This window comes from Heterodontus francisci, chromosome 5 (assembly GCF_036365525.1).
Source record: "Heterodontus francisci isolate sHetFra1 chromosome 5, sHetFra1.hap1, whole genome shotgun sequence".
Lineage (NCBI taxonomy): Eukaryota > Metazoa > Chordata > Chondrichthyes > Heterodontiformes > Heterodontidae > Heterodontus > Heterodontus francisci.
Window position 1 is genome coordinate 110,937,322 of NC_090375.1, and position 13,986 is coordinate 110,951,307.

At 41.6% G+C, this 13,986-nt stretch overlaps 1 protein-coding gene across 1 annotated transcript in view; it reads right to left on the reverse strand.

Moving 5' to 3' along the window:
• Positions 1-808: 808 nt before the first annotated feature.
• The window catches only part of LOC137369998 (gamma-glutamyl hydrolase-like), a 63,218-nt gene continuing 50,040 nt past the window's right edge, over positions 809-13,986 (reverse strand). The window contains exons 6-9 of the mRNA XM_068031906.1: positions 11,754-11,860; positions 8,104-8,197; positions 4,068-4,205; positions 809-3,322 (exon numbers count right to left, since the gene is read on the reverse strand). Coding sequence (XP_067888007.1) covers positions 3,186-3,322; positions 4,068-4,205; positions 8,104-8,197; positions 11,754-11,860 — 476 coding nt within the window. The 3' untranslated portion in view covers positions 809-3,185. The remainder of the gene's footprint in view (positions 3,323-4,067; positions 4,206-8,103; positions 8,198-11,753; positions 11,861-13,986) is intronic.

Consider the following 13,986-nt stretch of genomic DNA (forward strand, 5'->3'; position numbering starts at 1 on the left):
AGCACAAATTAATTAGACTGAAGAAATTCCAGCTCACCATTCTTACATGGCCAAACTCTTACCTTGTCCCTAATTAATTTTAGGTAAGCAAGCCCGAATTTGAACAATTTAATCATACGCAAATATTATAAGCAACTTATTTTTGGTCCTGATCTCTTGCATGCAACAAATACACCAATATCTCATTGGATTGCATAGTTACATTTCTAGCTTTGTGACTAGATACTTATTCGTTGTAACCAGGCAGTTTCCAATCAGACAAGTGTTTGGCAGCCATATATGATAAGCTTAACCTACTGTAGAGTCAATACAATTATACAATTTTAATACAATTTAGTTCATACAAATGAACAATCTGTCTTGATCTTCTGCAATCATTAGAAATATTTACTGAACAGAAAACTAGACTAAAATTATGTTGTCTGTGAAGTACACTTTTATTAATAAAAATTTGAGACCTGAAAAAATCTGCTTTTAATTTGTTAAATTGTCTTGGTTTAGCATAATTAGTACAGCAGGACTCATAGCAGAACTATCTAAAACTGGATTAGAAAATGCAGAAGTATAATATTGACCAAACATTGTAAATGGGAAAATAATCTTCTTGGTGACAGCTATGCAAATCCGGGCAACCTCAATTCCAGAGGATGTGTCCACAATAAAATACAAAAGCATGGTAACTAAAGTGGATTAGACAGATTAATTTCATCAATGATTGACTTATTTAGATGTATTCTGTACTTGAATACAAATAAACACACACACTACTCAGTGCATCACTGGATCAACCAGAAAAAATGCCTAAAGATCAATTTTGCAATTTTATTGAGCTTTATCATAGATCACACAGTCTCAAATTCCAAGGTCTTGGTACAACCTGAACTGTCAATAAACAGTAGAGATTTGCATGATTATTCAGATCAGTTTATTGAAGTACAATGCATTCAGCAAAAAAAAAAACAAGAATCCACTTCCTACATAGGCAAATTTCCTCAAAAATAATCAGACACTGAAAGGTAAAATTATAAGTTGCTATATAACAGCATTTAAAATGTTAAATTTCAATAAATTACCTTGCATTTCACTTCACTTGGTCAATGATATATCACAACAGCCCAAAACAAAGCTGCATTTCGAGATTTAAATGAAACTTTGGGCATGATACTGGACTTGGGCAGGCAGTGTAACATGGACGAGAAGTGAATTGGCAGCCCATTTTACATGCTGCACAATTTTCTTTCCCCTTTTCATGCTATCACTAAAGACCAATTTCATCCCCTCTGATTGCGTAACGAGAAAATCTTTTTTTTTTAACAGACACAGCTCAATTAATTTAAAAGCAAAATACTGCGGATGCTGGAAATCTGAAACAAAAACAAGAAATGCTGGAATCACTCAGCAGGTCTGGCAGCATCTGTGGAAAGAGAAGCTGTGACTTTTCTAATATTTGTCAGTTCCGAAGAAGGGTCACTGACCCGAAACGTTAACTCTGCTTCTCTTTCCACAGATGCTGCCAGACCTGCTGAGTGATTCCAGCATTTCTTGTTTTTGTTTCAGCTCAATTAATTCTAGTCTTCAAAGACTTCCTTTGAAAATGCAGCAATTGATTGCAGTGTTTAGTCATTCTCTAAGTGGCTGGCCCATCTAACCTGAAGTTTTTGAAGAATGAAATGGGATTTTGTATGACAACATCACACATACGAAAAAGATACTTTGCGTAGTTTGTAATTAGTGAATTTTTAAATGTATTAAAAGTAAATTAAAGTTTTACATGCAATTTGCTCGCACGCTTCAAAGAGTCTTCCTACATGGAAGTCCTAAAAGACTAAGGATACATTTTCATTTTCAGCATTCCAGGAGCTTGTGCACTAGGGACACATATCACAAAATTGGATGCACATTACCAATTATTTTTTATTTTTATTTATTTAGAGATACAGCACTGAAACAGGCCCTTCGGCCCACCGAGTCTATGCTGACCAACAACCACCCATTTATACTAATCCAACATTAATCCCATATTCCCTACCACATCCCCACCATTCTCCTACCTACACTAGGGGTAATTTACAATGACCAATTTACCTATCAACCTGCAAGTCTTTGGCTATGGGAGGAAACCGGAGAACCTGGCAGAAACCCATGCGGTCACAGGAAGAACTTGCAAACTCTGCACAGGCAGTACCCAGAACCGAACCCGGGTCGCTGGAGCTGTGAGGCTGCAGTGCTAACCACTGCGCCACTCATATATGATTTCCTACTTGTCCTTTCAAATGGACTGCAAATGGTGGTCAGCATTTTCCTGATTTTTTGACATGCGTTTCCCTGGGAGCACTGAAGACAAAAATTTATTTTCACTGAGAAGAGTTGGCAGAAGCCTTAAAACAAACAGCTTCGCGATTTAGAAATGGATATAATTGTTTAATTCTGATGGATATGAACTTCATTCGCACTAGGATGGTAGTGGTGGGGGAGGTGGTAAACAAAAGTCTTCATTTGGATAGTTTCATTAAAAAAGCTCATGCGAGTACAAAATGCGGAATCTGGTTTTATATTTAGGGTGACTCAGTGAAATTATGAACTGGGGGAATTTCAGCCCAAGATGTAAACTGGTTTCAATGTGCAGCTTCCTATTTCATGCAAGCACAAATTGGCTGTGATACTCCTACATATTGATGGAGGGAAATTTCTAAGTTTCCTACATTACTATCGTGACTACACATCAAAAGTGCCTCATTGGCTGTTAAGTTCCTTGTGAAGTCCTGAGTTTGTCAAAGGCGCTATATAAATGCAAGTCTTTTTAATACTGGCTGGCATACTGGCAATCATGATGTGTCTCTCACAAAACACACCACTGCAATCAAAACAGTACATTCATTGGCACTAGTAGATCAAAGGCAGCCAGGAAGTCTCAGCAACAAATGATCCTAGAAAATCTAGTAAGTTTATCGTGACATTGCCACCAATTACAGAATAATCAATTGTTTGCTACTACAGCTGCAGTTATCAGAACTGCTTCGATACAGGAAGTATACTTTAGTCAAGTGACTGGATTTAAAAAGTGTAATTTCCAAATTCTAAATGGTTGGAAAAATCATTTGCATCATGCATCAAAATTTCACACAGGTGCTCCATCAAGAGCATAAAGACACAAAATTACCAGTTTGAGCTGCCAAAGCCCAACTCTAACTGAAGCGGTTGCCATCAATTACATAAATTTGCTCATAGACTGAAATGTTTGCAGTATAAACTTGTGGATATTTATAAATCAAAGCATTTGCTTCTTCAGTTTCATCAGAAAAATGATGCCAATTCTTCCGAGCTGAAAAATAAGAAAATAATCATCTTCAGTTTTACAAATCTCAGTACTAATTTTCGAGTTTTGTAGTTTATGAAATGAACAAGAAGAGTTTAACCCGACAGAACAGCCAGGGAGTTCTATTATAAAGTAGAAAGCCAGGAAAAGCTGGGTCCACAAGTCTGGGCTGTGGAACATGAGTTAAATGCATCAACAGCAGGAGCCAGCTCACAGATGCCAGGCCCCTGGAAGTCCTAAATATAGCAGTAACTTGTGATGGGCTAATGGAGAAAAGTAAGATTCTGACAGTTGGGATAAGGGGGTGTATGGGTCAGATCAGTGAAGAAAATAGATGAGCAACCTGGCTTTAACTGTCTATTTTCTGTTTCTAACAAATGTTATGCTTGTATCTTGTTTAAATAGGAAAGATTGGTAGGGGGAGTGTGGAGGAATGCAAAATACTGACAGTTTTTCATGTGTTAATTTTGTTCTACATACTCTAGTTTTTGCAATTAGTGCAATATTAAATTTGCCATTTGTTGAGGGAAGATGGATACAGCACAGACCAAACAACTTGTGAAAGGTTCCTTTAACTGCAGTAAGGTACGGACATTACCACAGACACAAAGGTTCCTCAGGAGAAAGTTTCAACTCTGAAAACTGCCGCAAAGCAGACTCTACCAACTCAGATAATTGCTAGAAATCATTTCGCTAATGCCAATCAAAATAAAACTAAATCCTTTGCATTATACTAAACATTTGTCCATACCTTCGTTAACAAAAAATTCGGCCAAGTACCACGACACTTCCACAGCATCGAGGCTATGTGGGATGTTTTTCTTTTTTGTCCACTCAAAAGCACTTTTCTCAGGGTGCCACTGAACCCCATAAATAGGGTAATTGCGTGCTGTAACACAGCAAACAAACCATCATTTCCTTAACTTTACCTTGATCTCATCAATGAACATACCGGAAGACAAATGTTCACCAAATTTATGATAGCCTACTTAGAAGTTAATTGTAAAATTTCTCAGAAACAAATGCTTCAATTACATTCATGCCTTCTAATTGTAGTTTGATACTCTGTTTATACAGGCTCTTAAAATGACACATGCTTCTGATCAACGCATAAACATGGTTGATTCCCCCTCTCACAGGATATACGCACCATAGAAAAGTAAACACAGCATACTCTATACAAGCTTTATTGAAATAAACTTCCAGTTGGGCATTGCATAAAGAGGCTGGTTTTGTCACGCTGGCAGGGCTCCTGGCACTAGACTGAAAAAGTGAGGGGAACCCTGCCTCGGTCTTTCGGAGCAACCCCCCCCCCCACCCCCCAGGCCCAGACACAATCTTACACGGCGCTCAGGCAATTAAGTGACCGGTTCCGGCATCCCGTCCTTTTAAAGACAGGGATCCAGCCTCCAAGAGCTGCTGACCAATCAGAGGACCAGGAGCTCAGTAGTATCAGCAGCACCACTGGGAGCAGTTGCCACTGCTGGTACTACAAGAGGCCTTGGACCCAGGCACAGCACTGGAGCCCAGACCCAAGGTAAGTGAGGCAGGGTTGCCGGGCCAGTCTGGAAGGGCCTGGCGAGGGGGAGTGGGAGGATGGGCATTAAGTGCAGGAGGAGGGAGTTCAAGGAGTGCAGCTTTTCCCAATGGCAGATTGCCCATGAAGGAGAGCCCCAAACCTGCAGGGAGGTCATCTCAGTTCACTGGGCTCGTTTCACTCCCAGCTTGGCGGAGGCCCAACCCACCCCCCCCCACCGCTGGTTAAATCCCAGCAACAGCAGGAAGGGACCCTTGTGTGGCCAGTAATAGACCTATCCCGTCCCCAACTAAATTCCAGTGTGACAGGAAGGCAACGGGCTCTCTGGCCCCTGCCTCCCACTGCAATTCTACGGTCCCCCAGCGTCCAAAACAGTCTTTTGGGAGGCCCAAGAAATTCAGCCCTAGTATTAGTGGTGCTGTCGGGGCTCCAGATGCCAGACCAAAAAGGCGGGGGAATCCCACCTTTGCTATTTGCAGCCCCCCTGGCATGATTCCATGGCGCCCGAACAATTAACAACCCAGTGCCAAGATCCCCATCTCTTTAAAGACTGGGATCCCACCTCCAAGAGCTGACGGCCAATCAGAGGGCCAGAAGCTCAGTAGTATCAGCAGCGCCACTGGGAATGGTGGCCTTTGGACCAGTGTGGGGGACTGGGACCTGAGGTAAGTGAGGCAGGGGCCGGCAGTGCCCAATGAAGGGGTGGAAGTTGTGTACAGGGGAAAGGTGTGGGGGTGGGGGTGTCCAAGGAGGTGAGTTCTTTGCTAGCGGGGGCCTTCCGTGGGCCAGATTGCCCATGGAGGGCAACCCCCCCACCCCTGCCTAAATTGCAGTGTGCCAGGAAGTCAATCCACCCCCTCCCCCCAACTTCCCGTCACAATTCTATGCCCCCCCCCCCACCGCCTCCTAGACCACCTCTGGGAGGCCCATAAAATTCAAGCCCTAAGAGTGCAGAAGCACTGCAATGTAAACACATGACTGCATCAGAATCAGTTCTTTCTATCCTTGCGCTATCGCATTCTTCCCTCACCCTTAATAAATGTATAAATATGTTTAGCATTTGAATAGCTACTTTTCCAGTAGACAATGTAGCAAGTTTTAAAAAAGAAATTGCTCTGTGGAAGGCACGAACATTCTGCAGTTCAACCATTCTGCAATAGTGGGCTCCATAATGAATGCTACCAGGAGTTAGAGGTGGCAGCTCTAAACTTATTTGTGTTCTTGCACAGCAAGAAGCAGATGTGATAGATGTATATTAAAAAAATTATAAGAACTCAATCACAAATAAACAATTTACTTATTAAAACAGGATAACAGTCAAACTAATCAAATTAACAGTCAAGGTACAATTAAAATAATTTTTAGTGTCAAAAGAGAAAGCATCAGACCCTGCTTTTCACATTAACGAAGTAGAAGTAAATATTCTCAATATGGCATTTACAGGCAGGCACAGGCAGCATATTGTGTCTGTGCATATAGATAGCATATTGCATATGTTTGCTTAATTTAAAAAGCCTGAGAACCAGGGGCTGCATCAGGCAGATAGCACAACCATAAGAGGGTACGTAGGACAACCCCTGCCTTTCTTAGAATTTTCTCACTTTTCTGTAGTGAGAACCTATTGAGTTGTTTGTTCTCACTGGCCTCAACCTACATCTCCTACTGTAGGTCTGCATGGAAGAGTCTGAGAGAAAATTCCAGGAAGCAGGTGTAGATTATTTGGTTTAGTACAGTTCAGTATGCAGTAGTTCATTGTCACTGTACAAATACTTCAACACAAGTGTCAACCAAAAGCAGCAGCAATAAAGTTAGTTCTATGGTTGAAGAGCTCTAAAAATAAATCACAAATTAAAAAGCACTGAGATAGACAGTTAGGAAATAATACTCAAAGAACCAAAACACATCACTGTCTCCAAGAAACTCAAAGGTGTTTTCATAATTTAATTCTGTGCTAGGGATGTCACAGCAGCAGCAAACTAATGGACGGCTTCCATTCCCCATTGATTGCAGTTTGGAAATGGAGCTCGTCCATAATTGCCCTCATGTTCTCAAAGGGTAGACATTGGAGTACTCTACCACAAAATGAAAATGACATTTAAAAGATTCAAATAAGCAGACCTATAAAAGTGGCAAACTGCTGGTGGTAGAGTGGCAAAGCACAACACATTGCAATCACATTCAGGGACATTCTAGGCTGAGATAGGCACCGCAGAATCTGAGTGTGCAACTACATAAATGTTAGTGTACAGTGCGAGAAAGCTCATCGCTCTCAATCTCAAACAAAGCACTTGTTTCTCTGTACATCTGCACTAAGGAAGCCATCTGGCAGTGTCCTATGACCAGGAATGATGGGTTGGATTTTTAAAAGGGTCGGGGTCCTGATCGAAGAGCAGCGGGCACACAATTTGGCGTCGCCACTCTCCATGCCAGTTCACCGCCACAATCCCAGTCCCAAGCCATTTTGAATGAGGGCGGCTCGGGGACAGGTTAGCTGCCAATTATTGTTAATTAAGGGGCCTATTAAAGTTCTGGTCCTGCACTAGCTGGAATTTCCAGTTGGCAATGCAGGCATCCCACATTGGCCTGGACCACGTGGTGAGCTCAGAGCAGCAGGGACAATGGATCACGCGAGGGATCTCCACCACCACCCCTCCAACCCCAAATCCAGACCCACAATGGCCATCGAGCCACAGCTGCGGCCGTTGGCCATCCCCTGGAGGGGTCGCCTCTCCAGGATTATGGAGGCAGCTGTGGCTTTTTATAGAATAAAAACCTCCACTTGTCCTTGCTGTCTACATGTTTACATCGGCAGTTGCCACGTTGGCTGGTGGGGCTGCTGATCTCAGTGTTGCAGGGCCTCTCATTGGCCCTTGAAAGTCAAGAGCCTGCCCTCTTCCCCTGATTGGATGATGTGCCTGCTCCCTGGCATTTAACTGGCTGGAGCATTGAAGATTGTGGTGGGTGTGACTAAAGCACACTGAGCGGGTTGAGACCCGGCACTAGCCCACATTTCCAGTTCCCAACCCCAATTTGAAAATGCAGCCCCATGTGTAAGATGGCAAAGGAAATCTTCAGAAATAGTAAGAATTTATAACAGAAAGGAAGATGTTTCATTCAGCGTAATTCATCTTCTGAAAGAAGAGGAATAAGAATAGAAATGACAACACAGCACTTAGTGATAATAAAATTAATTAAATTTCAACCCAAAGGCTGCCCTACTTTTATGGTTGGCACTGTTATTTGCAAGTACCTTCCATTGTGGATACAAATACAAGTTTCTTGTTGTCCATATTAGTCGTCAAGATTTTGTAGAAGTTTCTTAATTTTGTATTCCTTGTAAAATTCTGAAATTAAATCACAGAAAGATTCTAATGTAATTCAAAATACAATGTCTAAACTGTACAGCAAACCCTGAAAATGTGACTTTGTGTTGGAAATTAAAGTTATATGTCATAAAATGCGTGGTTATTTCAAAAATAATTCAAGAGAGCGGAGATGTCAACAAGTCGAAGGCCTCTCCTGCATGGGCCAAACACACTCTGGCGGAGGCCAAATGTTCAAATGGTGAAGGTGGGGATGTGCACCTCATTTTATTTCTTTCTTCCTCTCCTCCATCACAAAGAACAAAAGTAAATGATTTATGAGCTAACAGTATGGGCCTGGTTACTCAAGTAACAACATCAATATCTTCACTGATGACCAAGACTGCTCCATCCTCCCTATCACCAAGTAGGCAGTGTGAAGGTAAGGGCACAGTGCTGGTGATACCATCTTGTGAATGTTCAATGACGCTATTTTATTGAAGATATTAATCCGTTGAATTTAAAGGGCCATTTCCTTCATTGCAATTGCAGGGGGGAACTAGATAAATCATTGTGTTTTCACAGTAACTGACAGCTCCATCTACAAATAGAGACCTTCACATCGTGCTTGATGAGTCAAATAAAGGGGCCAGCTATTTTTAAATGGAGCTTTCGAAAAAAATACCAGGAAAGAGGAAATGCTCGACAGAAGAGTTACAGTTTTCTATTCAGTGGTAGAATTTGCCTTAAGGCATTTTCCATTGACAAGAATCAATTGCCAGAGTTGCTAATGGCACTGAATATTGCAAAAGTGGACACTGTACTTCCTCATCTACACTACAGAATGGCTAATCCAACAAGATTTCTATAGGTCATAAAGAATTCAGTTTTCAATGAATCCTTAATATGGTACTTCTTTTCACCTCCATCCTTACAACCTTGATCAGCTAAAAACAAAATTCAACATAGCTGATAACTTTTTAATAACAAGAAAAAACACTCAAGCGCATAATTGATCGTTAAAAGGTTAATATTAAGATAAAAAATAAACCACAAATAGAATTAATCAATTGCAGACAAAAGATCAATGACTGCCCTGGTCAGAAACAATAATCTTGTTAGAAAGAACAAAAAAAATTGCTGACCGTAAATTTGCTCTACAAGTTCACAGTAGAACTAAAGAATATTTTGCACTGCGAGCTGTAAATGCAACAATGCTATAACAGAGGCTGGAGAGCAAATACAACTCCCCCAGAAATGTTATCAACCTCTCATCTTATTCAGGAGACCTATACTGAGCCTATGCACCAGTGAAACACACGTTATTTGGTTTGCCGTGTATTATACAAAAAGGTTACTAGTTGGCAGCATTTGATGTCTAAGCCAAGTGCAGGGTTGTGAATGTAATAGGTGTTGAAAGGTTATTTCTCTTCCATGTTTGAAAAATACAACCAATTAAAGTTTCTTCAAAACACTTGCAAACAATTGCGGCATGAACAGAAATATCACATAAGCATTGAAAAGAGAGAGAGAGATACAAATTCTTAAAAGGAACTAAGTAAAGGTCAAAGGACTCTAAAATAATAATTACAGAAGGAATGGAATCTGTAGGAATGAGATAAAAAAAAGTAGATTTGTGTTAGATTTGCATTATCATAACTATCCTCTTCACTCAACATCAATCTGTATCCTTAACCTGCCCAGCGAGGAAACATGGAATAGAGTTGGAAAGATATATAATTTTCCCCTAAAATAATCGGGCAATATATAAACGATTCCAGTTACCATATCATATTAGAATAAACAGTTTTCATTAACAGGGCAATTGTATTACACAGTTTAAACTAATTCAAAGCAAATTTGGACTGTGGAGTGTAATTTGGATGTGAAGTGACCTGAAGGGTGCTTAGGCAGGAGATGAGAGACCAACTTCTGGTGCTTACGGGTATCATATCTGCTGCAGCTTAAAAAGTTCCCAAGTAATCCAAATCATTTTAAAACTGGCTTAAATTATACCCAACACACAGAAGTATGCCTGTAGCTGTGAAGCCCTAGCACTGCAGTCCCAGGATTTGACAGTGGGCACTCTTCCGAGCAAGGCTTTCAGCCCAACCATCTTAATCCAATCTCCAATGACCTTCCCAACATCACAAAGTCAGGTGTAGGGTTGTTAACTGATGATTCCAGTGTTCAGCTCTGCTTACATTCGACAAGTTGTTTTTAAATAAAAAGAACTCAAATCTGTATGCCCATCAGTCTCTGTCACTTTCTCTGGTTTCTGAAGTAAATAGAAACCTAAATATCAACTCCCAATTGCCCAGAGAGAACAAGACATGTCGTGCAATTAAACGGGGGCAGGGAAATTCCCTCCCCTTTCACACTAACCAGTGTTTTAACTCCCAGATTTAAGGAGGCATGATGCACACGTCGCAGACAGTCGGCAACCTCAATATTCAAAAGTCAGGGACTGATGATGTAATTTGAACCCCAACGCCAATGGTCACTCCAGGTCGCACAAGTTGTGCATAGTGCCAAGCACTCCAAGGAAAACTGCTGTGAAATTCATCCAGATAAGGAAGATTTTTTAATGGTTTCTCTGTGGATAAGGAGCCTCTTCTGCCCCACACTTTCTCCCCAAACGTGATTGCCTCTGAACCCCCATTTGCCCGACTGCCAAAGACCATTCCTTCAGGCCCCCAGTGATGGTCCCCTGCCTCCTGAAATCACAGCCCCGTACACCAGCTTCCTCATTCCTGCTGAGTTCATCTTGGAATATGGTGATGAGGACCAGAGTTAAAATGGTCTGAGCTTCTCACTGTTTGCCCTGTGCTACCACCCCACTTCCCCAACTCTCCCTTCACCTCCCCCACACGTCCCAAATAAAATCAGGGCTAGAGTGATTATATTTTGAATCACAACTGAACCCGCCATGTTTGTGTCATGTTCTTTTTCTCTTCTCTGTTTTTAAAACATTCACCATTTTACCATTAAAGCTTTTGAAGTTGGTCTTCTCGCTTGTCTTCAAACAATTTGGAAAAACTTAAAATAGATTTAGTTCGAATGTTTGTCAGTTTATGAGATTTGGTTAGCTTAACAGCTATGGATGCATTATACAAATTTGTGGACACTTCACTTGCTTAGATGCAGGACCACCCTTCAGCTAAGAGCCACCACTCAGGAAGTGTATCAAGTCCAAGCCATGACGCTAGGTGAATCAGAGGCCTTTAAGAAAAAACTTTTACGGTCGTATTAAAAGACACATCTAAGGATGCATTTAATCATGTTATTCTGATACTGTACATTTTCTCAATCGTAATTCGGACTGTTGAAATTTCAGTTACTGAGGAAAAAACAGCAGATAAGAATTTTTGCAAAAAGCATCGAGTTCTTCAAATGGTTTATCAACAAATAATAAGCAAGCAATTGTTCACACGGGAAAATATGCTTACATCAATTGTAACAATGTCTGTGGACAGGAAATGCACATATACAAATGATTTTTAATAACACACTGATTCTACCTGGTTAAAATGTTGTGCATTAACCCTTTAGTTTATGTGCGCAAGATCTCTATGGCTAAAATTGCTGCTTACCATACCTTCACAGAGATGCTCCAGTAGTGGAAGTTTGCAGTTAAAGGTTCAACAGCCAATGCCTGCATCAGATCCCTCGGAAAATTCTTAAACATCCGACTGTCCATTGCATCTGAACAAAATGAAATATTCATTAACAATTACTATTTCCTCATTTATCAAATTAGGGTTCTTTTTCATTAAGAATTTCCTATGCATCAGGGGTTTAGCCCCGAGCTTGCATTCCAACCAGAATTATGCAATAACCTTTTTAGACTGCTCAAGCAAGTTTTCCGATATATACATTACTTCTTTATATTCTGTATAGATGATGCTCCGTTCCAAATCTACGTAGTTTCTATCTCATTTGTTATACATGCCTACGTTTCTCAAACTTCTTTTTAAATCTCAGTGCTTAATTTAAGTCACAGGTTCTTCAAACAGATTGCATTTAAACTGCTCTGGTGAAGATCTAACTTACTTGATCTAAAGAAGAAAGAGTTTATTGTATGGAACATTGGGTTGAAACTCACTGCAGCTACAGAAAGGCTTTGCCAATGTCCAGACTTTGCTCTAAGCCTATGACACATAGTAGAATGATAAGCATATTGTTGAGTGCAACAAAGACAAAGACAAAGAAATATATCAGAATGATTGCCTTAGGGTATATATTTGTGAATTTGCTACAGATTGAATCACAGGACCATGTTAGATGTCTCTGCAGCCACACTGGTTCCAAGACATCAATCCTTCCTTCTTGAAGCCCAGATAAGAACAAATATTTGTTGACCACAGTTAACTCTTAGCCCAACAACAAAGCTTCTAAAAAAACATTCACATTCAAACTAGGAAAATGGGAAGGTAAAACTCAGTTAAGTGCATTGTGGTTACACTCAGGGTATGAATCCAACCAAACATCGACAACAGTGGTGCTTTTAAAAACCTGCCATGTGATGACTGAGTAGAGATGATCCACCAGTAAAATTCCCTGCAGCAGGATCCCACAGATCCCACTTTGATATGTGATTGAGATTCCACAAATAGGACAACTACAGCAGGCTGTACCACATCTACTATTGTACTCAGACAGGCAGACATGATCCTGAACTTAAGTACTAGATTGGCTCTGCTTACCCCAGCAAAGTAGCCATTAACGCCACCATCAGCTTTATTAGCATTCTTTTCTGGATCATGGATGAAAGCACAGGGTGGAATTTTATGCTCTCCCCTGTGGTGGGTTGGAGGCGGGGAGAGCATAAAATTGGGTGGGATGGTGGCGGGGGGGGGGGTGTGGGTTGGCGCCATCATCCCACCTCCGCCGAAATTTAGTCTGGGGCGGGAATGCCTGAATAGCCTTCCTGCCCAACCGCCAATTGAGGCCCGTATATGGGAAATTAACCCCCAATTAAGGGCCTCTTTCCACTGCAGCTGCAATTACCCATGCAGCAGGAAGACCTGTCACTGCATGGGAGGCATGGCAGGAAAAGCCATGCAAGCTGCTTCCCAGCTCCGGGGGCGAGGGTCACCATTCAAAGGCACTTAGTGCCTAAACGAGGGACCTGGCATCAAGAAGTGGTGGCTTGATAAGAGCCACCCCCCCTGTCCTTGCTGCTGACCACCCCCCCCCACTCCTCCTGTCCTGACCTACCTGAGGCCTGGCTCCAGTGATGTTCCTCAGCTTCCGGTAGATGCTGCTACTGCAGCAGCCACTGCCTCTGCGGTGGCAATGCAGCTTCTGGCCTCTGATTGGCCGGCTGCTTTCCAAGGGCGGGACTTGCGGCGACAGGGTCCTAAATCCTATGGAAGGCCCACCGCTGTCCACTTAAGCGCTTGATTGGCACTAAGTTCAGCAGGCCTTCCGGAAAAGAGGCAAAGTGGGGATCTCAGCGCCAGTTTCCCCTGTCGTCGCGACCCCCGCCACCAGCGTAAAATTCTCCCCATTCTCTTTCAAGCAGTAGATTTAGAACATTGTCAGTGCTCTCAGGATCATTTCAAATGCATGGGTTATGCAACAAGATAGATTTCTATGGTTAAAGAGTCAGACATGTAAAGCTTACTGGATTGTAATGTTCCATCAAGCTACTTGCAATTCCTGTCCATTAAATAAAGAGAAAAAAAGCCAAACATTGAGAGTTGTTTTGAGAAGAGCACAAGAGCTTTTAGGGTTGATTTTGTTGTCGCATGTCAGGCAAACCCCACCTGCCAAGACTGAGGCACACATTATTTCGCCACATGAACATTAAAACTTAAAAATTGCAA